Raw genomic sequence first — 26879 nt, forward strand, 5'->3', positions numbered from 1 at the left:
AAGTCTGGCATTTCGTCATTAATTTCATCTTCGAAAAAGTAGTGTTGATCTCAGTAATCATCTGAGCAATATTTCCCGCGGTGTGTGCTCCACAAATTCTTCTACATGCCAAAGCTGCCGATTTGCGTTCGAAATTGTCTGTAAGCCAATGACACGTATATCCAAGGAAGCTTCTATGATTTCCAGACCAAACAAACCATGTTTTCTTTTACATTTTCCATCATGATGGTATATTTTGTTTCCAATTTCTTAGCCGCTGTTTGCCTACACATCACCTTCATACCTGTACTTTGAAAAAGATCTATAAAGGTTTTTTTTTCCAGAATGGAAAGGGGCAATGAACAATCAATCATTGCATGTAACAGTTTACCATCGAACTCAGATTGCATGTTACCGCCAAAAGGGCTACCTGTTTTATAACTTTTGTATGTTTTAAAACATTCACTATGCTTGACTTGCAAATGTTTGATGAAATTTGAAGTCACTTCACCGCTTCCTCTAATCACTCGATGACATGCAACGCACTTAGCACAAGTTGTCTTATCGGAAATCTAACAATAAAAATTATAAATTCATAGTGTGCTTTAATTTAAAAACTTTAAAACTAACTTTTTCCACTTCTGTGTAAAATTCTTCTTTGAAAATAATTTTTTGTGAATTCACACGGACTTTTTTTAGGGCCGGTCCTGATTTCGCACTTAATGAGCTCTTTCGTTTACTTCCAGTAGTATTAAAGTCCAGATCTTCAATACTGTCGTCTGCAGAAAAATCGGTCTGCAGACATTTAGACCGAAAAATAAATTTTATTATTAAAAGTTAACAACAATTATGTTTAATACCCACAATTACAATAATTCATAATTAATGTTTTCCTTTTGCTAGTTAAACTCACACCCTTCTTTATGAATTAAAATGTGATTTCTTGGTGTCTTGCTACTTGATTTGGCACTCTTAAAATTACAACGCAGCTCAGTAGTAAAGCGAGTTACTTATTATGTAGTACATATGTTTGTGTGAATGTTCAAATGCACACTGGGGAGCAGAAAGGAACGCATGTTTGCCTTTTTGAGACATTAGCATTTTTTTTCACGATACAATTTTCTGGAGAGATTTTTATAAAAATGTAGTTCATCCTCTAAAAAATGTCATATGAATTACAGTTTAAAACTGTATACAAAATTTATGACAACTTACAAAATTTTCGTACAAATTTCAAGGACTTTAATAAGAGCGTTTATAATATTTTTGGGTATGCAGTTTTATAGTCCATTCAATGCTAGTATAATAAAGAATCAACATCAAACTTTCAAAAAACCTATCGAAAAAAATGTATCATGACAATCAATGCTAATACCTCAAGAAAGCAAATATGTTCTCGGTTTTGCTCCCCACTGTAAGTACATTCAAGCAAAAGAGTTACAAAACAAAGTGGCAAAATTCTAATGAGCACTTATGCTAGCAAAAGTACATATGTTACATACATATGTATGTGCAATATCGCTAGCTTATAAGGAAAAGCTAGGCCGACGATACGTAAGCATGCATTAGTTAAGTGTTAGTTTGTAAGTTTATTTGTAAAATTGAACTAATGTTACTAAGTTGGAGTTATTGAAATGCAATATTTAAGTGAGTACTCCCATTTGAGTAACTGTAATGCAATATTTAGGTGAGTACTATTTTTGGAATTGTCAATCGATGGCAAACAAAATCTCACTGACCGTACTTTTGAAATGTTGGTATTAAAGAAAGCAAATAAAAAATGGAAATAGAAAGCTTATTGTACTTATTTTTTAGTGTACTATGCCCAACCCTGATAACAAGTATGTAAAGTGTAACATAACACTCACAAAAAAATATACGCAAAAGAAATATTTACTTTATACAAAATGCAGAATCAAGAAGAATGCAACAGGTTATCAATTATCAAATCGATGAACATCAGTAGTAATAACAAAAAGTGGAAAAAAAAAAACAACTAACATGAAACACTAGTGCCATAATTTCGAAAAAAAATAATAATCAAAAACAATCAAAAGTAATCTTCGAAAGTAGTCAAATTATTTTTCGATTACTTTTTATTATTTTTGATTATTTTTTCGAAATTTTTATTAATCTTGACTATTTTCCGATTATCTGTAATCGTAATCAATTAGTAATCGTCCGAATCTGAAAATAATCGTAATATAATCATTACTTCACCTTTCTAATTATAATAATCTAATTACTAATTATTATGATTAGTAATCATTACTTAACAGCTTTGCTTGTTTGTTTATCTGGGAACATTGTTTGTGGCAAGCAGATTTCATAACATTCATCTTCGATAAGAATATAGCAATAAAAATATGGAGCTTTAATTATATTGCTGAAAACATTATGTTTTCGTTGTTTGCCTCCGATTTTGATGAGCGAAAATATTGTGTGACGTACACACTGCAGACTTTCACAATAAAAATATCTGAATATATTAATCGTCATGCTACTGGATGTCCAGCCCTGATTCCGAGAATGTTCATATTCATGCTAATTTCAAACTGTTACCTCTGTCCCGTTACAAGCCGCGGCCGGAAAAAACAGCCTTCAAGAATATTACTCCAAGTCTTGGTTGTTGGCGTTCATGATAAAAAAAATTGCACGTCAGTTATGCCGGCTTATTCAGCAGAAGGCGAATCGACGCTTCTCTTAAGCACTTGAATCAAAGAGTGATGGGGTGTATCTAGTATTTTAGTAGATAGTAAATCTTGTCATGTGTGGGTGGTATAATGTTCGTGTATCTTATTTATAGAACACAATCGACTTCAGACTTTAAATATCAGCGAAAGTCGAGATGACATTTTCTGTTTGCCGCCTTAATGTGTCTCTTGGCTACATTAAAGCTGGAGATATGCTGATTTTATTGCAGCAGCAATGTCTCAAAATAGAATTGGGTATAAACAAAATATGCATATGGTGGTGTATGGTATATAGTACATATATGTAGTACTTATATACATATGTATATATCAAATATACGAAATACAGCAACAGCAAATTGAAGAGCATATGGCTAAGCATTTTAAGCAGCTTACTCGCTTATAAAAATAAATGAAGAGTTACATGATCCATTCAAAAGGAGCTCTAACAGGTTCGTGCTATTTTATAGAAATTTAAATATTGTTAAAGAACTTAAATCGATTTCAGTGATCCTCCAACTTTCTGAGGGGAAAGTGCGCGATTTCTACGCAAAAACAAGAAAACCATGTTGCTTCTTTGGATTGACCATCACAGTCACCAAACGCCGATCGAAAAGAAGATTGTTGGTATTTAAGTAAAGCGAGAAAAATATAAATAATTGGAGGATGTTGATGTGAACGACATTTGATTACAACAAGATGATCTTTGATGAGCTCATCATCCCTTGTGGTGGGGTTGTGGCAATTTAACACTTCTGAACTTTTTTTGTGGATTTGTGTGAAATCAATATTTCAGAAATTTAACAAATACGATAGGTTGGTTGTCTTCATTAAAGAAAGTGCATTATTAGAAAGCGAAATTGTTTTAAGACCATTTCAGGATATAATTTGCTTTGTTGTTGTCTCATTACAAGTAGTCCAAAACCCTACATACATTCCATGTTGACAGTCAGACATCAAAAGTCAAAAAGCAACCCTATAAAAAACGCTGACGTACAACTTACCTGACAACTGACCGTCACTGTTTTCGTAACAAAAGGACACCTATGACACATGTACTTGTACATGTACATGTACGATATTTATATAATCAAAAGGAAAGTCGCGACCTTACTCGTATTAACGTAAAACCAAAAAAAACACAAGAAAAAAACAAAATTTATTAATCCTATAGGCTATGAGGCAGAAAAACCACAGCTACTCGTGAAACTCTTTTTCTTTCACATTCCTGCACATGTCAAGAAAAACAAAACAAACGGTTAAAAATTAGAAATCTGAAGTTGACATGTTTAGACCTACAGTCATTGTTTGTGCTAAAAAAAGGTTTCCTGAACGGTAATTAATAAATTTGTATACATACATACTTAGATTAATGTACTATTATCAAAATGAATCCTTGCATATGACCTTTTCTTTCCAAGAATTTGCTCATTTGTTTGAAAAGCCGATATAAGAAGTACAAACCGACTGGCAAAAATCAAGATAAAGGTATTTTTTTTCCTTTATGTCAACAAAAGATGCACCTGTTTTATAGCTTCAATGTACCCAAAGTATCGTTAATATTAAAGAAAATATCATTTGTAACATTTTAATGCAGGTATATGCGAATATGTTAACGGAGACAATGTTCTCAAATTTAACTTAATCAACTCTTTTAAAATCTTTGCCTCATGTTTGTCCTACATTAAATAAACAAAAAAAGTTCGCCAATAACCTTGAAATTGTAATTTGCATAGTAAATAGAAATAAAACAATAACAAGTAAGGAAGCGCTAAGTTCGGGTGCAACCGAACATTTATACTCTTGCAACTTACAAGAATCAAAGTCAGGAAAATACTTTAAAGTGTAAAACCAATCATATAGAGTAAAGTCAGCCGAATGTTCGAAAGTCCTGGTATTAGTTATATCAAGTTTTCGGTCAATTTTATCTATTTTAGGCGTAAAAATGCACTGTTATGAATAAAACACGCTCTCTTATTTCCATTGGGATAACTCACATATTGGTCGATATGTGCGGCACAAGGTCACCCAATGTTCGAAAATCTTTATATTAAGTATATGGGGGCTAAGGAAAGTATTGGTCCGATTTAATCTATTTTTGACATACAAACATACCATTATAAGAGAAGGATTATCCCTTAATTTCAATTATATATATACATAACATTGACCGACATTTTCGAACAAAAGTCAACTACAGGTACCGGGGTCTAAACATTCGGTGCCTAAAGGCTTGAACAGTTTTTTTTATTGGATTTAAATATTTTTTGTCATAGGGCACACACTAAAGACATTATTCGTGTAAAGTTTTTTCCCGTTATATTAATTGCTTTTAGATTTGTGTACTGGAAACTGAAAGAACTAAGTGGAATTTTAAATTGTGCTATATGGAAAGTAGGCGTGGTTATTCTTCGATTCGTCCATTTTCACAATGTAACATAAGAATGTAAGTAGAATGCCATATACTAAACTTTGTCGAAATCGGTTGGTCGAGTGCCGAGATTTGGGATTTCACTAAAAAGTGGGCGGTGCCACGCTCATCGTACAATTTTCGAACTAATAAAGACCTCTCATACCATCTCGGAGGTAAAATTTAACGTCTTTGGCGTATTTAGTTATTGATTTATTGCCCTTTTAGTAGTTTTGAACAGTACCGTTATATGGGGAGTGAGCGGGCTTATCCTCTGATTTCATCTATTTTCACACTATCGGTAGAAGTTCTCATAAAATTTGTACTCAGAAAATTTGGTTGTATTAGCTTAAGTGGTATAGGAGATATGTACATTAAAATTGTTTGAGGGCGGGGCACAGATGTCCCTTACTACTGCGATTCTCTTTACCAAATTACAGCTTTGTATCTTAATTTAGTGCTTAGTTATGGAACTTTATATGTTATGTTAGTGGTTAGTGGCAGTGGTCCGATTACTCCCATCTAAGAACTCGAATCTTTTTGTACTAAGAAACCCACATACCAAGTTTCGTCGAGATATCTCAATTTTTACTCAAGTCACAGCTTACTCGGACGGACGGACAGACAGACAGTCAACCGGATTTCAAATTTTCTCGTCATCCTGATCATTTGCATATATACATATAGTATATGTATATAACCCTATATCTATCTCACTTAGTTTTAGGAGATACGTACAACTGTTAGGTGATCAAAAGTATAATACTCTGTAACAACTGGTGCAAAAGTATAAAAATTAATAAATCACAAAAACAAAAAATTTATAAGAAACAATTAAGAAAAAGACACTAAATAATTAAAATTAAAAAGAAAGAATAATATCGGAATAAAAAAGAAACAAAAATAAAATGTGAAAAATTAAAAAAGACAGCCGTTGTATTTGAAAACATGATTTACTTCCTCTTTATTTATTTGAAACCAGACATTATTTTTAGCTTTATAATTTCGGTCCTTGTTTTTAACGTTATATTTTCACCTTTCTATTATTAACGCAACTGTGATTGTTATAAGACCACATTTAAGAGAGCTGTTCCTCTCTTGCTCTCCTACATGCTCTTATAGATCAAGTACAAATATACACATCCATGAAAATACATATTTATTACACCAGTAGTCGTCAAGCTAGTGGATTCAACCGATTTTAGAATTGGTCTCATATTACGGATTCCTAACATTCAGTTCAAGTGCGTTTAGCACCATCCCCTGCTTTCAAAATAATTATTTTTGTATAACAATAGTGAAATTTTATATTATTTTTATTAGGAAATTTTTTATAAAAGAATTTGTTTAATCGAAAAACGGAACAATAATTACATTATTTATTCACATCGACGACAGCAAGGATTCTGGCACAACAAAACAGTTATACATATCACTTTCGGGTAATGAACACCTTTCTACCCAACAGGAATTTTCTTCATCAAAGACCGATACAAATGACTTGTCAGCAGATTTAGACTTTCCACCAATAGCCCATAGTTTATTGTCTAGTGATACGCAAGCAATATAACCCTCGCCAACTTCCAAAGAGATAATCTGCGAAATGTTTTCTAGAATATTCAGTTTGACATCAAGCGATTGGCGAAAATCAACTCAATATATGTACTTGTGACCACGTGTCTAGCTGAGGATCGTAACGCTCAGCACCTGTACGGCTTAAAACATAAATGTGACCTTTATGTGCTGCTACCTGTAATATAAAAAGTAGCAATAAACGTTTTGTTTAAATTTAATGGAGTTAAGAGGGCGACTAAATAAATCAGTGACTATTTTCAATTAGACAATTTCGGTCATTTTTATTGAAGTGGAGTTACTTCTGCTTGTTTTGAATACTTTAGGGTAGGTTTGCAACGGTGAAATCAAATGGAATCTCTTATTATAGCGGAAGTACGTATTTCACAAATAAATTTTAACACTCTAGACAGAATACGAATACCGATTACGTACATCCGCTTTTAGTAAAAGAAATCCAAAGAGGGGAATGTTATTATTTAAACACTTAAGTAAAGTTGTCATATACCGCTGTTGTTGTTGTTTTAACGGAGTTACTCATATACGTCATATACCGTTCTTCGACTCTTCCTCATTCTACCGAATCATGACTTGATGAACGTTCTAATTGTTACTAATGTTAATAATTATATTTTAATCCAACTTACACCAGGTAAAATGTGAGATTTTGTCATAACCGCGCAAGAAGTCCAAGTATTCGAATCCGGATTGTAGCATTCGACGGATTTTATTTTCTCTTTGCCATTATAACCGCCCATTATATAAATTTTACTATTCAAGGTAACTGCACCTGCATTATATCGTCCAACAATCAATCTGTTCACGAACTTCCAACCATCGGAAGTCGTATATCTGGAAACAAACAAAAGCAATGAAAAAGAATGCATATTTTTAAACTGAAGAGTCAAAAGTGACATTACGTCACGTTGCATAGTCTATAAAAAAACTTAGAATTATTCAAAATAAGTCGTTGAAAATGCCAAAGTGTTAAAGTTTTCTATAGTCAGATTCAATCAGGTCATAACATTTCACTGAATTCCCTCCTTCTTTCATGCCGAAGTACCTTATTTTGTTTATTATCCATACTACCCTAACACATCTAGTCTAAATTGCTTTCACCGTTAAGCTTAAAGTCAACCTTTAGTTGTTAAAGCTCACAATTGCCATCGTTAGGTAATTCGTAATAGATTTATATATATTCACCTTTCCACCGACGACAAAGCATTAGTATCATCATAACCACCAATCGCGTAGATTTTGCCATTTAATTCGACAACGCAGTGTCCCCTTCTTGCTTGGTTCATGGCGGGCAAATTCTGCCATGTTTTATTTCGTATATTCCAGCTGCGGACGGTGTTAAATGTGGCACAACTTTTCCAACCGCCAATAAATAATAAATTATCATTCTTTAAAATAGTTCTATACTGTCCGTAATCGATTTTTATACTCGCATATTCCTCCCACTTATCCTTAGCTTTGTTATATTGCAGCAGTTTGGGATCCAGCTATTCCAAAAATATTGTAAGTACATTAATGAAAGATTATCATTTTTGAATATAAGCCACAGTGTGCGTTTACCTCTGAGCAAAGCGCTATGATTGTTTTCTCACCACAATTTGTACCACTGACACCACGTCGTGCTGTAAATCGCATATTTATCATTGGCCGTGCTGTAGGCACTCCGATCCACGATAACGCCTTGAAGACCAGCAGCTCACATCCAGGTAACGGCACGATTCCGATTACTTTGGCGGCGGGGTAAAAAAAACGAATTTCCATATAAATGGGGTATGTGCGGATAGGGTAGCTTCTCCAGACGAGGAATATCCGAAAATAATGTAAAAATAACTAATATTTTTTTAAATATTCACGTTTAAAAATTCAAAAATTTGCACTAAGAAAACATGTTATTTCTCAATGTTTCTCTAAATTTTTTCACATTTTTCTCTTGTTATATTTAAATATACACTTTAAAGATTGAAATAAGTTCACATTTCACTTTTATTTTGTAATATTTTACCTATATTTATTAATTTAAAAATCACTTAGAACACTCATCGTTGCAAAAGCTAGATTGTTTACAATTATGAGGAAAACAAGCGTTGCCACATCTCAAACACCAAATTTGTAGGATTCTTAACGATTTTTCTTTGTTTATATACATATGTATATATACATATATACAATACATATGTATGTATATGTATAATATGCGATTTATGTTTAATAAAAATAAATAAGTAAAAATCTATAATAATATTGTAAAATTTATATCATATCGGGGTGACTGAAAGCTACTTTCATGCGTAGTACTCCTTTCTGCGTTGGCGGCCTTCGGTACATGTCTTTAAAAAAATAACCCTGGTCGAGCGAATACCAGGGTGACTGAAGTACTTTCGCGCAGTACTCCTTTCTGCGTTGGCGTACGGCCTTCGGCCGCGCTTTAAAAAAAAACCCTGGTCGAGCGAATAACCGGGGTGACTGAAATACTTTCGCGTAGTACACCTTTTGCGTTGGCGGCCTTCGGCCGCGCTTCTAAAAAATAACCCTGGTCGAGCGAATACCCGGGCTGACTGAAATACTTTCGCGTAGTACACCTTTTGCGTTGGCGAAGCCTTCGTCCGCGCTTTAAAAAATAACTGGCCTTCGCATATTGCAGCTCCTCGTTAAAAAGTGGTTATTTTTGTTATAAAAGTGGTTACTGTTTTTGGTTATATTCAAACAAAGTTTGAGTTTTCATTACAAAATGGTTAAATATTATTATATAATATTAGTATATAACATTACATATTTGTTTATTAAATTAAATAAAGAACATATCCATATGAATGGATAGAGGAATTTTCGGGAAAAAAGGCATTTCAGCGAATTTCCTTATTATCACATGGCAGCGCTCCATTTCGTCGTAATTTTAGCACACACATGATGTTCACTACGAGTGTAAAATGTAATTTTTAAAATAAAGATTTCTTCGGTAAAAAAACTGTTAAAAGTGTAAAATGTGGATTTATTTAAAAGTTTATAGTTTAAATTAATTAATTTGAAGTGAAAAATGTGAGTAAAGTGTGTTTAATGCGGTAAAATAACTTGTTGAAATGCTCGAATTTTGGGAATTTTTGAACTTTAAGGTCGAATATCTCGTAAACTAAGCGTTTGCGGTACCTATAACCCTCTATATTTTTTAATCAGGAGGACTTCCTCTTTCCAACGGTACCTTCAAATCGCGGCGCCAAAGAAATCGGAATTGTGCCCAGGTAACGGCTGCATGTGTGTCATCAGGAAGTCCACATTGAATTGGGTAAGCCAGAGACAAGCTATTAAAAGTGGCAGTTGCTCTTTACGCGCAGGAACATCGTAATTGTACCAGCGTTGTATGGCATCGTAGGCATCTTCCTCACGGGTTATATTCAAATTGTCAGATACCAGAATACGTTGCAATTTTTCTACATCGAAATTCAAAAAGTCATTGCTCCGGCTGATCTAGTATTATTAGAAACAAAATTTAAATTACACAGGTACCGTTATTGTGAGACATTACGTGTATATTTAGACTCACCTCCATGAAGTTCTGTGTTTCGTATTCGATAATTTTCTTCTTAAGAACTTCACATTTCGTTTCATGCTTCAGCGTATAAGCATCCTGTAAAGTGTATTCATCGATATGTGTCAGGAGGTAGTCATTTGTCGATTGCAGCATTTAGCATGGCAGCGACATTGTTAACGGTAATGAGGGCCTGTCCGGTGAAACAAAGGGTTATATACTACTCAAAAACTTTCCGCTTATTGCAATATTCGCGTTAAAACAAGACGATTTAAAAATAATTATATGTATTTGTTGCGGGCTCCATCTTTGAGGAACCTAAACTATAAATTTTCTTTATTTTAAATGTATACATAAGTACATACTTATGTATGTACATATGTATGTATATTTCATTTTTTCCTTTTTAAACTCAGATCAAACATTACGACAGCACTACGTAGGAGGCTTGAAAGTTTTAATTGCTCAATTTCCCTATCAACAAATTGAAAAGAACTAACAACAAACAATGCTTCAGCAATACAATATAAACAATAATACAAACATTGGAAATTTTTTATTGTTATGTGATCTGAAATGCTGACTGGCACTTTGCGTCGAACCAGCGGACCAGCTTGATATTTCTGTATTGATATAATTTAAGCGCCTATAGAAGTCTTCTTTTCCGTTGTACTTTAATAAAAATGCGTAAATTAATATGATGCTTACCTCGTTATTGTAATAGTGTTCAGAAACAATAGCAATAGAAATTCAACTTTACGATCTTTCACTTACATACATATATTACACTGGATATATTTTTAAATATTAAGTACACTCGTCACAACACAACTCGTTAAACAAAATTCAATTAATGAACTTAATAACTTAGCGATTCACGATTTAATAAAGCTAAAGCATTTTTCTACACGCGATCGTCTCTTTATTGCTCTCTTGAGTCACTCAAATACAACAAACTCAGTTTTTTTTGAGGACAATATGCAAAATGATCACAGCCGGCAAGCTGAGTTGCGCTGGCGCCGTCTTGCTAGCGGTGGTTCCCACGAAAACAACGGTGCCCTGAGTTATTGTATTGATTTGTAGATATGTATGCGCATACACTCCCCGTCAATAGGTTAACGCACCCGTACTTGCGTTAGTAATTAGCTAATGACCTCTGTTCTGAATTCAAAAGTTGATAAGCCGCGATTTGAAGGTACCGTTGAAAAGAAGTCCTCCTGATTAAAAAATATATAGGGTTATAGGTACCGCAAACGTTTAGTTTACGAGATATTCGACCTTAAAGTTCAAAAATTCCCAAAATTCGAGCATTTCAACAAGCTATTTCACCTCATTAAACACTCTTTACTCAAATTTTTCACTTCAAATTAATTAAATTAAACTATAAACTTTTAAATAAATCCTCATTTTACACTTTTAGCAGGTTTTTTATTTCAAAAATTTTTATTTTAAAAATTGCACTTTACGCTGCCATGTGATAATAAAGAAATTCGCTGAAATTCCTTTTTTCCCAAAAATTCCTCTATCCATGCATGTGGATATGTTCTTTATTTAATTTAATATAGTAATATATTACATAATCAAGTCAACTATTTATTTTATACTATATAATAATATTATATGTATATATTGTCACCTAATATACAAAACAACGTATTATCAAAAATAAATGTAAATCGCTGACAGATATAATAACCAAAATTTTCCCATTTTATAACGAAAACTCAAATTTTGTTTGAATATGAGTGCAAGATAACCAAAAAATATAATCACTTTAACCACTTTGTAACGAAAGCTCAATATAATTTTTTTATTTTTAACGCAGAAAGGAGTACTACGCGAAAGTACTTCAGACACCCCGATATGCTATAAATTTTACAATATTATTATAGATTTTTACTTATTTGCTTTTATTAAACATAAATCGCTTATTATACATATATGTACAAATGTATAATATATATGTATACATATGTACATATACATGTGTATATGGAACAAGTTTTCACAACTCAATTTTATAACTTCAAAACTGTTGGAAAGTATTTTTTATTATAATTAATATAGAAAAAGGAATCACGCAAAAGAACAAACAAAGAAAAATCGTGTGTTTGAGATGTGGCAACGCTCGTTTTCCTCATAATTGTAAACAATCTAACCTTTTCAACGATGAGTGTGCTAAATGATTTTTAAATTAATAAATTTAGGTAAAATATAGCAAAATAAAAGTGAAATGTGAACTAATTTCAATGTTTAGAGTGTATATTTAAATATAAAGAGTGAAAAACGTGAAAATGTTTAGTGAAACATGGAGAAATACCTTGTGTTATTAGTGCAAATTTTTGAACTTTTAATCGTGACTATTTTAAAAAATAAAAGTTATTTTTATATTATTTTTAGATATTTCTTCTCTGGAGAAGCTCCCCTATCCGCACATACCCCATTTATACGGAAATTCGGTTTTTTACCCCTCCGCCAAAGATATCGGAATCGTGCCAAGGCCTGGGTTAAACACTAATACTTCAAGGATAATTTTCAAAAAAAATTACATATAAATTTAACAAAAATGAGTGTTTGCAAACATTGTCAAAAAAAGTCCATTCTCAGACTAAAAGAGTTCTTTTTAACTTGTCACTAGAATAAACACATTTAAGGTGACTTATATTTTAGAAGAAATGTAGTTTCTTTTTCATTGTTTTGATACTTATTCTCATAAGTTGTGTTACATTTTTAATTGTTCGCTAAACTGTTGAAAGGCTAGCGTTTACTTAGCCTTAGTACCCAGTCATAGTTGCCGTCCAACTTTCATTGGCGGGAATTTATTAAAAATGTGAAATTCTGTTCGAGAAGTTATTGCCTTCTGTCACTCTCTAAAGTTTTTCCAATTTGACTCTTGTTCTTTTAATTATTTATCAAGTTCAGTTATGGAGCTGTGCTTTATTTGTTTGGTCAGATATCAATGCAATAGGTTAATTGAGCAAAAGAAGACTGCTTTTAGGCGTTCCTACATACAAATATGCTCCTCTCTTCTCTTTTTTGCTTCAAATATTAGTCAAAATCAATTAATTTATCAATTTTCGATCGTTTGTTAATCCAAATAATTTTTATTTATTTTTCACTGAATAAGTTTCTAGAGTCTTCAAATGCGCAGTTTTATTTGCTCGAGTCAACTATTTATTTGTTTTTATTTTTCGAACTTTGAAAAAAAAATAGTTTGCGCTACTAAGACTCTTGTGGAAGAAAAGAGAACACTTTATTGAAGCAAACATTGGGCGGTTAACTTATGACTAGTAGTGTACTAATGTATGTATGTATGTAGATATAGTTTTGATTATTGCTTTGCTGCACGGAGGCCCAGTATCTTACAAAAGTATTTACAAGTTTTAAGAGCAAGGAGTACAGTAGTTGACTTATATATGTATGTATGCAGTGGCGTAGCTAGGGGGGCCGCAGGGGGCCGTCGCCCCGGGCGCAACGTCTTGGGGGCGGCAAAATGGTATTTAAAAACTCCACTTCGGGCAAAAATTCCCGCAAATTGCGTCAAAAGTGTACAAGATATAGGGCGAAAATTGGTTTTTCCTATGGCTTTTAATAAGATGTCTTGTAAATTTACTATCAAAAACCGTATTGTGAGAATTTTGGAACTTCAGAATATGCGTGGCTTCTAGTTCCTAAATTTTATATACTTAATATCGAAGGTATTTTGTAAAAATTCACTTTTGTTTGAACCACCTCTTGAAACTTGTAGGTAAGTAGATAAAGGAGCTACGCCACTGTATGTATGTATATGAATCAAACGCGCGAATGGCGGTGGAAAGCAATAGAAATCGTTTATAAGTTATGTAATTTTTTATTAATATTCACTGAAATTATAAAATATAAATATAAAAATCGATTAGCCACTCATTGCTGAACACTTTGCAGCGTACTGTAGGCATACTGCTTTGTGATTGGTGAACTGTCGCGCTCGCATGAAGTCCGTTACACGCCTACTCAACGATCTCTCATGTTACATACGAGTATGTACATATGTGTAACTCATATCTGAAAGCAGCGAAGTTCGCTTCATTGGAGAGCTCCAGGCGTGGCTAAAAATTCTTCAGTAGAAATTTAGTTGTATTTATGCCGAAGCATTTTGTGCCATTTCGGCAACTATGTACGTATGTATGTGTTGTTAGTTTTTTATTGATGTTGTTGTCACATGACTTCGTAGGGAAATTATTTTGACCACAGTTTCGCAATTATAACGTATTAGCTACTACACTATAATTTTAACAAGATAAAATTTTGCACCAAAAAAACAAGGCACAAACATATTTACTATATGTGTAACAACATATAAAAACAAGTAAGGAAGGGCCAAGTTCATACTCTTGCAAGTTGCAAGAATCAAGGCCAATGAAATACTTTAAAGTGTAGAACCAGTCATATGGAGAAAAGTCAGCCGGATGTTCAAAAATACTGATATCTATTATTTATTTAGGGGCTAGTCCAAGTTTTCCCTCAAATGTATATATTTTAGGCACAAAGATACACTATTATATGTAAAACATGTTCTCTTATTTTCTATAAATTAACTCACATATTGACCGATATATGCTGTACCAAATCACCAAGAAGTCTAAAAATCTTTACATACAGATAAAACATTGTTAGGAAAGTACTATTTCTGAATTTCAATTATATATGTATCTCAGACATTTACTGACATTACCGATTAAAAGTCAACTATAGGTACCGGGGTCTAAATATCGGGTACCTACGGGCTTGAACATTTTTTATTGGATTTAAATAATTTTTGTCATGGTCACATACTAAAGACATTATTCGTGCAAAGTCTAATCCCGTCACATTTACAGCTTTTTGATTTGTGTACTGGAAAGTAAAATAAACAAGTGGAATTCAAAATTGTGCTATATGGGAAGTTCGATTGGTTATGGGCCGATTTCGCCCATTTTCACACCGCAACATAAGAATATGATAATAATGGCGGTTTTTTTAATTAAAATTTGTTTCTTTTAAAAATTCACACACAGCACATGTTTCCGAAGAGCCACTGGAACAACTGTGTTGTTTAATTCTTTCTGATAAATGGTTTCAATCTCGAATTCCCGTACACCAAACATTATTCCTTTGTGAAGCAAATAACCAGTGGGGTTGACAATGGGCAGCGTCTAGTATTTTGGAATAACTCAACCAAATACGATTACCTGGCCCATATTTACAATACGAAACGTTTTGAAAAACACCTATTGTTCTTGTTGATGTCTGTGCTGAAAGCTGTAAAGGTCCAATATCAAGAATTTGAAGTTTTTCGTTATCACTTAATATTGTGTTCGTGAAGTTCTTCTAGTCAGAAGAAGCTTTGTCGTACACATTTTCGAAAAATGTAGAGGTCTGTGGTTCCTCCAAACACTCCGCTCTTATGTGTGTCATGCAAACATCATCCACGCTCACATGATCGATGGCGGTGGTATCTCCAACTGCAATAATTGTCGAGTCTTCTTCAGTAGGCTTCTCAACCAACACTGCAGTGCCGCATTATTTGAGTCACTTTAACCGAAATCTATAGATTTGACACAATTTATTGACTTTGCGGGTGTCAATATGAGTGGTAACATCAAATAAAATTGAACCATAATTTTAAAAATTTCAGTTCGATCGAGATTTCTGGTAAGGACTCGAGGGCTGCGGGGCACTGCCCCGCATAGCTCCTAGGTATGTAGCTACGCCACTGTGCACATGTGAAATGTTCTTCCAGAGATAGCCTTTTCAGTAACTATTGCTACTGGAACAGAGAGTAACTCAAAATCTTTACATGCAAAAAATTATTATAATTATAAATTATTATTATAAAACATTATGTGTCTGTTGGCGCTCTCTTGTTAAAAACTGTCGTAAGATTCCATCACAAGGTGTTTGGAGAAATATTTCCAGTTATAGCTCTACGATCTTCGAAGTAATACTTTGGTACTAATTATTTAAATAAACTTGAGTTCCGTTTCCTTTTTCCGTTCCATTTTTCCTTTAGTGTTCAGTTGGTACGGCTGAAATTCACGAATGGAATTGTGTTGATGATTTTGCGAAACCGATGCGGGCGCAATGGAAATGACTATGTACATTTTACCACCGGAATAGGCCCTGCAGTAAATTAGTTTAGACATGAAGAAGTAATGCCACTTTGAAGAATGGTATCAACTGAGATTTATGTATCTAACAATGTTAAACTGTCAAAAATTCAGGTACTAAGTGATTTGCAAGAAACCCTAAATATGTAAGTAGAAAAGTATTTATTTGAAAAGACGGTTCTACAATAGGTACATACATACTTATGTACATATGTATGTATGTATGTACATATGTATGTATGTAAATATTGGATACTGTAGATAACATACATATAGTCTGGCCACTTTGGCATAAAAACTGCGATACTCCTAAAACCTTATCAAAAAAGATAATTTTAAAATATTTATTTTTATTTTTCTTGATTTTTTTTTTAAGCAAAAGTGCTCTTTTGTTAAAATTATAGTGGTAGCTGCGTTATAATTGCGAAACAAGATCAATAAAAAACTAACAACAACATACATAAGTATGTATGTAAGTATGTAGTTCCCGAAATGGCACAAAATGCTTCGGCAACAACTAAATTTCTACTGAATCGTTTTTAGCCACGCCTTTTGCGCTCCCGTGAAGCGAACTTCGCTGCTTTCACATATGAGTTACACATACATATGTGACATGAGAGATCGTTCAGCAGATGTGTAACGGACTTCATGCGAGCGCGACAGTTCACCAATCACAAAGCAGTATGCCTACGGTACGCTGCAATATGATCAGCATTGAGTCGGAAATCGATTTTTATGTCTTATAATTTGAGTGAATATTAATAGAAAAATTACATAATTGATGAACGATTTCTATTGCCTTCTACCACCATTTGCGCGTTGGCGTCACATTCATATGTATATGTATGTATGTACATATGTATATGTAAGTCAGCTACTGTAGCTCCTTGCTCTTAAAAATTTTAAATACTTCTATAAGATACTGTACACCGAAAAATCAAACTAGCACGTTGGGCCTCCGTGCCGCAAAGCAATACACGAGTCATAAGCCGATTTTTTCTTTAATAAACTGCTCTCTTTTCTGCCAGGCCTGCCTTAGTTGGGCAAAATAGTTTTCTTTCAAAATTCGAAAATAAAATTAAATAAATAATTGACTGGAGAAAACATACCTCCGCATTTGAAGACTGAATAAACTTATTCTGTAAGAAATATATAAAAATTATTTTGATCAAAAAACGATCGAAAATCAAGAACTCAATCGAATTTGAACAATATTTGAAGCAAAAATGGGAAGAGAAGAGCATATACATACATACATACATATGTAGGAATGCCAAAAAGCAGACTTCTTTCACTCATTAAGCTTATTGCAACGAAATCTTAGTAAACAAGTAAAGCACATCTGAATGACTTGACAGATAATTAAAAGAACCAGAGGCATATTGGAAGAACTTTAGAGGGTGACAATGGGCATTAACTTCTCGAACAGAATTTCACATTTTTAATTTCTACCAATGGAAATTGGTCGGCAACTAAGATTGGGTACTAAGCCAAAGTAAACGCTAGCCTTTCAACAGATCAGCAAACAAGTAAAAATGTAACACACCTTATGAGAATAAGTATCAAAACAATTAAAAAGAAACTACCTTTCTTCTAAAAAATAAGTCACCTAAAGTGTATTCGTTCTTGTGACAAGGCTAAAATGAACTCTTTTAGTCTGAGAATGGACTTTTTTATGACAATGTTTTGTTAAATTTATACATATGTAAATCTTTTGAAAATTATCCTGCAAGTATTAGTGTTTAACCCAGGCCATTGTTTATTAGCTGAATACTAACGAAAGTCGGTTGCGTCTAACCTATTGACGGGAAGTGTATGCCCATATCTACAAATCGCGGAATAACTCAGAGCACTGTTATTTTCGTGGGAGCCACAGCTAGCCAGACGGCGCCAGCGCAACTTTGCTTGCCGTCTGCGATCATTTTGTGTATTGTCCTTAAAAAACGCTGAGTTTGTTGTATTTGAGTGATTCAAGAGAGCAATGACGAGACGATCGGTGGTATAGAAAAATGCTTTATCTTCATTAAGCTGTGAGTACGCAAGAAATTCAGTTCAGTTTTCTTTTACCAGTTGTGTTGTAGGAAGCGGGAATAATATATGCACATACATATGTATGTGTCGAAATACTAGAAAGCAGAAGTTGTATTGTTGTTGTTTCTGCACTTTATTGTAATAACGGGGTAAGTATCAAATTAATTTACGCGTTTCTAGCAAAGTACAACGTGCCAGTCAGCATTTCAGATCACATAACAACAACAATTTTCAATGTTTATGTTATTTTTCTTGCAGAACTTTAGCCGGCGAAACGTTTTTTGTTGTTAGTTCTGCTGATGGGGCAATCGAGCGAATAAAACTTTTAAGCCACATATGTACATATACACATAAGTATGTACGTAGTGCTGTCATAGTGTGTGAATTGAATTTTAAAAGGAATAAATTAAATATTGTATGTACATTAAAAATAAGGGAAATTTGTAGTTTAGGTCGCCCAAACGTTTGTATTAACGCGAATATTACAAATTTTGTGAGCGGAAAGTGAATTTTTCAACAGTTTATGTGCAGTGACTCGCAGCCAAAGTGATCAAATCATATAAAAAGTACTAAAGAAAGCATTACCTGATAGTTTAATTCATTTTCCAATACTCAGAAAACTCATTTAAGGAGTTACGGGTAGTCAGAGGCACGAAAAAAGGACAATTTTCAGTATTTTTTTTTTGCTATTAAATTGTGTTATTTTACAAAAGTGGTAATATGGGATTATTATAGAATGTGTTGACTTGAAGTCACGAAAATTCCAAAAAAAAAAATTATATTTCCAAAGTAGTAGTTGTTTGTGTTGACCCTGTTCTAAAAAAAGGTACTTGCGGTGACAACTATAAGTCCTTGGAGATTCATCTAAAATCAATCGGACAAAAAAAAATTAGGTTTATAAATAGGTAAACTCGGTCCTGATCGAAGGAGTTTTCTTTTTTTCAAAAATTAACAAAATGGCGGCCTCAGGAAGTTTTTTTTTTCTAAATTTTTGAGGAAAAATCAACAGTTAATTGGTCTTAAAAAATCTAAATTTTTTAAAAACAAAATCCTTCGATCAGGCCTGAGTTTATTATGTATTCTAAAAGCTGTATTAATTTCATTAAAATCTACTGAGCAGTTTTCGAGTTACAGTTGTCACCAGTTCAAAAAACATAGTTTTGAGAAAAACGCGTTTAAGGTTTAAAGTAGCTCTTTGAAGAGCCCGAGCTCTCTTTGTTATTTGTCGAATAACTCAAAAACTAATTATCGGATCAACGTGAAATTTTTAGAGAATATTTCTAAGATAATACACTTAACGAGAATGCAAAAAAAAATAATTTTGCGAAAATTCTGACTATCCCTAACCCCTTAACAGCGGCTGATATACATATTTAATTTATGCTTTTAAAAATTCAGATTTTGTGGTTACCAATCTATAGCAGTTCAATTCAATTGCACCTCACAGCAAAAATGATGGCACAATTCCGATTTCTTTGGCGCCGCAATTTGAAGGTACCGTTATATTATTTACATTGTCACCTAATATACAAAACAACGTATTATCAAAAATAAATGGAAAGCGCTGACAGATATAATAACCGAAATTTAACCATCCTTTTAACCAGAAAGGAGTACTACGCGAAAGTACTTCAGTTACATAAATCACATATTACACATATACATACAGTGGCTCCAAGCCAAAGTCGGACACCGTAGAAAAAAATGTTCTTTCCTAAAAATATTTGAACCAAAGCAGTTCGAAAAAAAGGTAAAATATTTTTTCAATTACTTATTTATTTCAGTTCCAAAATATAAAAGCAAAACATATAAATTAATTCAGTATTATAAAATATTCTACTAAAACATCAAATAAGAGCAAATTCAATGCACAAGCCAAACTCGGACAGTCAACGAGTTTTTTGAAATTTCGATATATATTTTAAAAACTAATATTTTGTATGAAGACCTTTATTTTTAATAATCATTTTGAGCCGGTTAGGCATTGAGTTAACTAATTTTTCGCAAAAACTAGGTTCGATTTTTTCCCATTCTTGTAATAAGATAGATTTCAAATCATTTTTGCTTGATACGGAATGCTGTCGAATAATTTTCGAGCGGATTAATATCTGGACTTTGGGGTGGCGTTTCCAGAACATGGGGGCAATTATAAAGTAACCAAGAACGCACTTTGTAGGCCTTGTGCTTTGGATCATTGTCTTGATAGAAATACCAATTATCACTGAGATCCAATTTTTCAAGACTTTTTGGTAAATTTTCTCTTAAAATGTTAAGATAGTGGTCCAGAAGCCGAAAATGAACCCCAAACCATTACCGATCCGCCACCATGTTTAACAGTTGGTCTCAGATTGCGCAGTTGCAGCTCCTCATTTGGTTTCCGCCAAACATATGGTTTTCCATCGGAGCCAAAAATATTAAATTTACTTTCGTCAGTAAACATAACATTTTTCCAGAACGAAAAATCCTTATTTTCATGTTCTTTGCAAATTTTAATCGGATGGTCTGATTTCGTTTGCTGATCAACGCCTTTTGTCGGGCCTTTCTACCATTTTGATCAGCTTCATGAAGTAGATTTCTAATAGTAGATGCACTAGATTTCTTCCCCAACTAATTTTCAGCTGTAACAGCTAACTTTGGTACGCTAAGGAAAGGATTATCTTTAACGTTTCGCAACAGGTATCGCTTATCTGCATCGGTAAAAATCTTGTTGTGTGCAGCTTTAAGCTTGTTTTCCACTTGTTTGTTGGTTTTAAAGCGCTTAATTATATCGTGGACAGTAGAACGACTTCTGTCAACAATTTCCGCAATTTCACGCACGGATTTTCCATCGTTGGAATGCTTAATAACCAACTTTCTAAATTCAATACTGGTTTGGCCTCTTTGCCTAGACATTTTCAAATCACAAATCGTAATTCCAACTATATTTATATTAAAAAAACTATCAGGGAATTCCCGTTAGTCAGCCAAACACTCTACTTGAAGTTGGTTGCAATTCTTTGACAGAGTTGCATTTATTTAGAAGATTGTTGCTACTGTCCGAGTTTGGCTTGTGCATTGAATTTGCTCTTATTTGATGTTTTAGTAGAATATTTTATAATACTGAATTAATTTATATGTTTTGTTTTTATTTTTTGGAACTGAAATAAATAAGTAATTGAAAAAATATTTTACCTTTTTTTCTAACTGCTTTGGTTTAAATATTTTTAGGAAGCAACAATTTTTCCTACGGTGTCCGACTTTGGCTTGGAGCCACTGTATGTATATAGAAAGTTTTTTTTATAGTTAATATAGAAAAAAGAATCACGCGAAAAAACAAACAAAGAAAAATTGTTAAAAATCCTACATATTTGCTGTTTAAGATGTGGCAAGGCTCGTTTTCCTCATAATTGTAAACAATCTGACCTTTTCAACGATGAGTGTGCTAAGTGATTTTTAAATAAATAAATTTAGGTAAAATATAGCAAAATAAAAGTGAAATGTGAACTTATTTCAATATTTAGATTGTATATTTAAATATACAGAGTGAAAAATGTCGAAAAATTTAGTGAAACATAGAGAAATACCATGTGTTATTAGTGCAAATTTTTGAAATGTTAATCGTGAATATTTTAAAAAATAAAAGTTATTTTTATATTATTTTTAGATATTTCTTCTCTGGAGACGCTCCCCTATCCGCACATGCCCCATTAATCGGAATCGTGCCTAGGGTTATATATACCAAAGTGATCAGGGTGACGAGTAGAGTTGAAATCCGGATGTCTGTCTGTTCGTCCGTCCGTCTGTCCGTCCGTCCGTCTGTCCGTCCGTCCGTGCAAGCTGTAACAAAGAATTGCATTAGGGAGGGGCATATTTGTTTGAAAAAGTGGGCGTTGCCCCGCCCCCTACTAAGTTTTTTATACATATCTCGGAAACTACTATAGCTGTGTCAACCTAACTCTATAGAGTCGTTTCCTTTAGGCATTTCTATATACAGTTCAAAAATCGAAGAAATCGGATAATAACCACGCCCACCTCCCATATAAAGGTTATGTTGAAAATCACTAAAAGTGCGTTAACCGACTAACAAAAAACGTCAGAAACACTAAATTTTACAGAAGAAATGGCAGAAGGAAGCTGCACACAGGCTTTTTTTAAAAATTGAAAATAGACGTGGCGTCGCCCACTTATGGACCAAAAATTTTCTCAGGAACTACTTGACCGATTTCAATGAAATTCGGTATATGTATATTATTTTCTTAACACCCTGATGACGTGTACGAAATATGGGTGAAATCGGTTCACAACCACGCCTTCTTCCAATATAACGCTATTTTGAATTCCATCTGATGGCTTTTCTGTATAATACGAGTATATATGTACATTAGGAACCAATGATGATAGCGGAATAAAAATACGGTATTTGAAAAATATGTAAATGACGGATAATGAAATCTCGATTATCACTTTATCATGCGAGAGTATAAAATGTTCGGTGACACCCGAACTTAGCCTTCCACACCACTACATGTCCTCTACCATGTTACGTTGCCGAATTCTGTTTATTCGTCTGTGAGCTTACATTTCGGTATACGAGCATGTTTTTACTTAAAGATTGTAAAGAATAAATAATTTCTGCGTTTTTTTTTTTAAGTTTACATACATATGTATGTACTTATGTATATTAAATGAATCAATAAATTAATAACATTTTCTTATTGCTAAGCGCTGTCTTACTTCGTTGCTGCATCTTTTTAACTGAGAGAGACTATATATTTAACTTACTTAATTGCACTAAACATTGAGATACATATCCGGATTTATAGTGCGTTTTATCCGAAAAGCAATTATTTTGAAAACTGCTTCGGGCACGCTTTAAAAAAATAACCCTGGCCAGGGTGTTTATAATTCATTCGCACTCATTTCGGCTCGCAAAAGAACTATGAACACCCCTGTGTTGGATCGATCAGGATTATTAATTTTTGAAACGCGGCCAGAGGTCGCCAATATAGAAAACGAATTCTACGCGAAAAACTAATAAAGAATGATTTTGGGTGTAGGTTGGAGAAAGGCTATTTCAAGTATGGCACTTCACAGAGGTCTCATATAAAGCGTAACTAAATACCAGAGCGAGAGATTTTAAGATTACTAAGACAACTTTTTTTTACTTTCCACCCTTAGAAGTACAGGAACGTTTGATTAAAAGCTGCGATAACAACAAATAAAGAACTGCGGTTAGTTTATTACCAGACACAGAGTTCCATCGCCCACCAAAGTTGTCAAGGTAAGAAGACAGTCACTGATCGGACGCAGATTTAGTGTACACTAGACAATTAATTTTGAAGAAAACTTCCAGATGCATTTACTTCTTTAAAATATTTTAATCAATATTGTAATTTTATTACAGAAGGAAAGTTAAGTAACTAGCAATGGCCACGAGTTCTTCCCAAACACTTGCGCTTCAGAGAAATTCCAGTGAGCAGAATCGATTTATAGAGAAATTAATGACGAAAATATGTAGTTTCTACGACGAACAGTCTCTGATCGATGTGACATTTAAAGTTTCAAACCCAACAGCTTTGTAAGTATTACTTTGTTCTCAGCTTACATAAAACTATACAGATTAATATTTATATTTTTTTTCAGTGTACCCGCGCATCGTTTGATACTCGCAGCAGCGAGCCCTTACTTCGAGAACCTTTTCAATGACAATCAAGGCACTAATCCAGTCGTCGAGATAAATGATATCGATAGCGATATTTTTGAGCGTCTAATAACCTTTTGTTACACTGGACAGGCCCTGATTACCGTTAACAATGTCGCTGCCATGCTAAATGCGGCAATCGTTTTGCAATTGGACGATGCAATAAGCAGTAGTGTAGACTACATCATGACACATATCGACGAATACACTTTACAGGGTGCTTATACGCTGGAGCGTGAAACACAATGTGAAGTTCTTAGACAGAAAATCATCGAATACGAGACGCAGAACTTCATGGAGGTGAATCTAAATATACACGTAATGTCTCACAATAACGATACTTTTGTAATTTAAAATCTTTCTAATAATACTAGATCAGCCGAAGCGATGAGTTTTTGAATTTTGATGTAGAAAAATTGCAACGTATTCTGGTATCTGACAATTTGAATATAACCCGTGAAGAAGATGCCTTCGATGCCATACAACGCTGGTACAATTACAATGTTCCTGCGCGTCAAGAGCAACTGCCACTTTTAATAGCTTGTCTCCGGCTTACCCAATTCAATGTGGACTTTCTGATGACACACATACAGCCGTTACCTGGATGTGAGCTGCTGGCCTTCAAGGCGTTATCGTGGATCAGAGAGCCTACAGTACGGCCAATGATAAATATGCGATTTACAGAACCACGTGGTGTCAGTGCTACAAATTGTAATGAGAAAACAATCCTAGCGCTTTGCTCAGAGGTAAACGCACACTGTGGCTTATATTCAAAAATGGTTATCTTAAATTAATGTACTTACAATATTTTTGAAATAGCTTGGAATGAATCCCAAGTTTCTACAATATAGCAAAACTGAGGATAAGTGGCAAGAATATGCGAGTATAAAATTGGATTACGCAGGGTATAGAACTATTTTAAAGGATGATAATTTATTATTTATTGGCGGTTATAAAAATCGTGTCACACATAAAGTCGTCCGCAGCTGGAATATTCGAAATAAGACATGGCAGAATTTACCCAGCATGATCCAAGCAAGAACGTCTCACTGCGTTGTCGAATTAGATGATAAAATCTACGCGATTGGTGGTTATGATGGTTATAATGATTTGTCGTCGGTGGAAAGGTGAATATATCTAAATCTGTAACGAATTACCTAACGATAACAATTGTGAGCTTTAACGATTAAAGGTTGACTTTAAGCTTAACGGTGAAAGAACTTCAGACTAGATGTGTTAGGGTAGTATGGATAATAAACAAAATAGGGTACTTCGCCATGAAAGAAGCAGGGAATTCAGTGACTTCTGACTTCTGACTTTAGACACTTTGACATTGTCAACGACTTTTTTAGAATAATTCTAAGCGTTTTTTAACAGACTGGCGAAATGTCACGTTTGACGCTGCAGTTTATAGATATGCATTCTGTTTTCATTGCTTTTGTTTATTTCCAGATATACTACTTCCGATGGTTGGGAGTTCGTGAACGGATTGATTGTTGACCGATATGACGCAAGTGCAGTGACATTAAGTAATAAAATTTACGTAATGGGCGGTTATAATGGCAATTGGCGGGAATTAAAATCCGTCGAATGCTACAATTCGGATTCGAATAATTGGACTCCTTGCGCGGATATGAAAACATGTCACAGTTCACCTGGTGTAAGTTAGATTAAATTATAATTTTTAATATTAGTAGAACGTTCATCAAGTCATGATTTGGTAGACTGAGGAAGAGTCGAAAAGCGGTATATGACGCTTTTACTTAAGTGTTTAAATATTAACATTTCTTTTACTATAGACAGATGTACGTCATCGGAATTCGTATTCTGTCTAGAGTATTAAAATTTATTTGTGAAATACGTACAGCCGCTATAATAAGAGATTCAATTTGATTTCTCCGTTGCAGCCTTCACTAAAGTTTTCAAAACCAGCAAAAGTAACTCCGCTTCAATAAAAATGACCGAAATTGTCTAATTGAAAATTGTCAGTGATTTATTTAGTCGCCCTCTTAACTCAATTAAAACTAAACAAAACGTTTATTGCTACTTTTTATATTACAGGTAGCAGCACATAAAGGTCACATTTATGTTTTAAGCCATAACGGTGCTGAACATTACGATCCTCGGCAAGACACATGGTCACAGGTACATACTATATTGAGTTGATTTTCGCCAAACGCTTGATGTCAAACTGAATATTCTAGAAAACATTTCGCAGATTTGCTCTTTGGAAGTTGGTCTTGGTTGGATGACTTGCGTATCGCTAGACAATAAACTGTGGACTATTGGTGGCAAGTCTAACTCTGCTAACAAGACATGTGTATCAGTCTTTGATGAAGAAAATTCCTGTTGGGTAGAAAGGTGCTCATTACCCGAAAGTGAAGTGCGTAACTGTTTTGTTGTGCCTGAATCCTTGCTGTCGCCGATGTGAATAAATAATGTAATTATTGTTCCGTTTTTCGATTTAAAAAATTCTTTTAAAATAAATTATCTTATAAAACTAATATAAAGTTTCACTATTGTCTTACAAATATCAGTGGCGGATCCAGAGACGATTCTTGGGGGGGGGAAAATTGAATTTATCCTTCGATTTGGGTTTCAAACTTATTATTGCGAGAAAAATACAGTACAAATTATTAAACAAAAATTATCAATACCAATTTTTAGGTAAACAAAGGCGTTATAATCGAAAAGTCAACCATGCATTACATTGTGTCTCATTTTATTAAATATTCAAACAGAAAAATCCTTTTACATTGCGTGTTTCATAACGCAAAACGATGACTGCCAAGGTTTGCGAATCTTTCGATGACTTCTTCGGCGGTGATTTCGATGTCATGATGCG

At 33.7% G+C, this 26879-nt stretch overlaps 2 protein-coding genes and 1 pseudogene across 3 annotated transcripts in view; 1 reads left to right on the plus strand and 2 right to left on the minus strand.

The window, feature by feature from the left end:
• LOC120779110 (kelch-like protein 17) overlaps positions 1–10998 on the minus strand; it is a 420616-nt gene extending 409618 nt beyond the window's left edge. Inside the window, exon 1 of the mRNA XM_040111289.1 lies at positions 10904–10998. The gene's annotated coding sequence lies outside the window, so the exon portion shown is untranslated. The remainder of the gene's footprint in view (positions 1–10903) is intronic.
• On the minus strand, positions 174–20794 carry LOC120777142 (annotated as a pseudogene).
• On the plus strand, positions 18416–26339 carry LOC120779111 (kelch-like protein 17). Of its 2 annotated transcripts, XM_040111291.1 has the most exons (9): positions 18416–18503; positions 23512–23614; positions 23738–23911; positions 23977–24334; positions 24409–24780; positions 24854–25161; positions 25487–25694; positions 26096–26179; positions 26239–26339. In XM_040111291.1, the coding sequence occupies exons 3-9, from the start codon at positions 23760–23762 to the stop codon at positions 26284–26286; spliced, it is 1530 nt and encodes a 509-aa protein (XP_039967225.1). In that variant the 5' UTR covers positions 18416–18503; positions 23512–23614; positions 23738–23759; the 3' UTR covers positions 26287–26339. The 2 variants fall into 2 exon arrangements, with proteins under 2 accessions (XP_039967225.1, XP_039967224.1); XM_040111290.1 differs by lacking the exon at positions 18416–18503 and having other exon boundaries at positions 23361–23614.
• The last annotated feature ends 540 nt before the right edge of the window (positions 26340–26879 follow it).

This window comes from Bactrocera tryoni, chromosome 5 (assembly GCF_016617805.1).
Source record: "Bactrocera tryoni isolate S06 chromosome 5, CSIRO_BtryS06_freeze2, whole genome shotgun sequence".
NCBI classification, from domain to species: Eukaryota; Metazoa; Arthropoda; class Insecta; order Diptera; family Tephritidae; genus Bactrocera; species Bactrocera tryoni.

What these genes read in the sequence shown, in the direction of transcription:
- LOC120779111 (XM_040111291.1), top strand. Translation starts at nt 23,760, where the DNA reads ATGGCCACGAGTTCTTCCCAAACACTTGCGCTTCAGAGAAATTCCAGT. An exon ending in AGACGCAGAACTTCATGGAG is followed by an intron (nt 24,335 to 24,408) that starts GTGAATCTAAAT and finishes TAATAATACTAG; the next exon opens with ATCAGCCGAAGCGATGAGTT. An exon ending in GATTTGTCGTCGGTGGAAAG is followed by an intron (nt 25,162 to 25,486) that starts GTGAATATATCT and finishes GTTTATTTCCAG; the next exon opens with ATATACTACTTCCGATGGTT.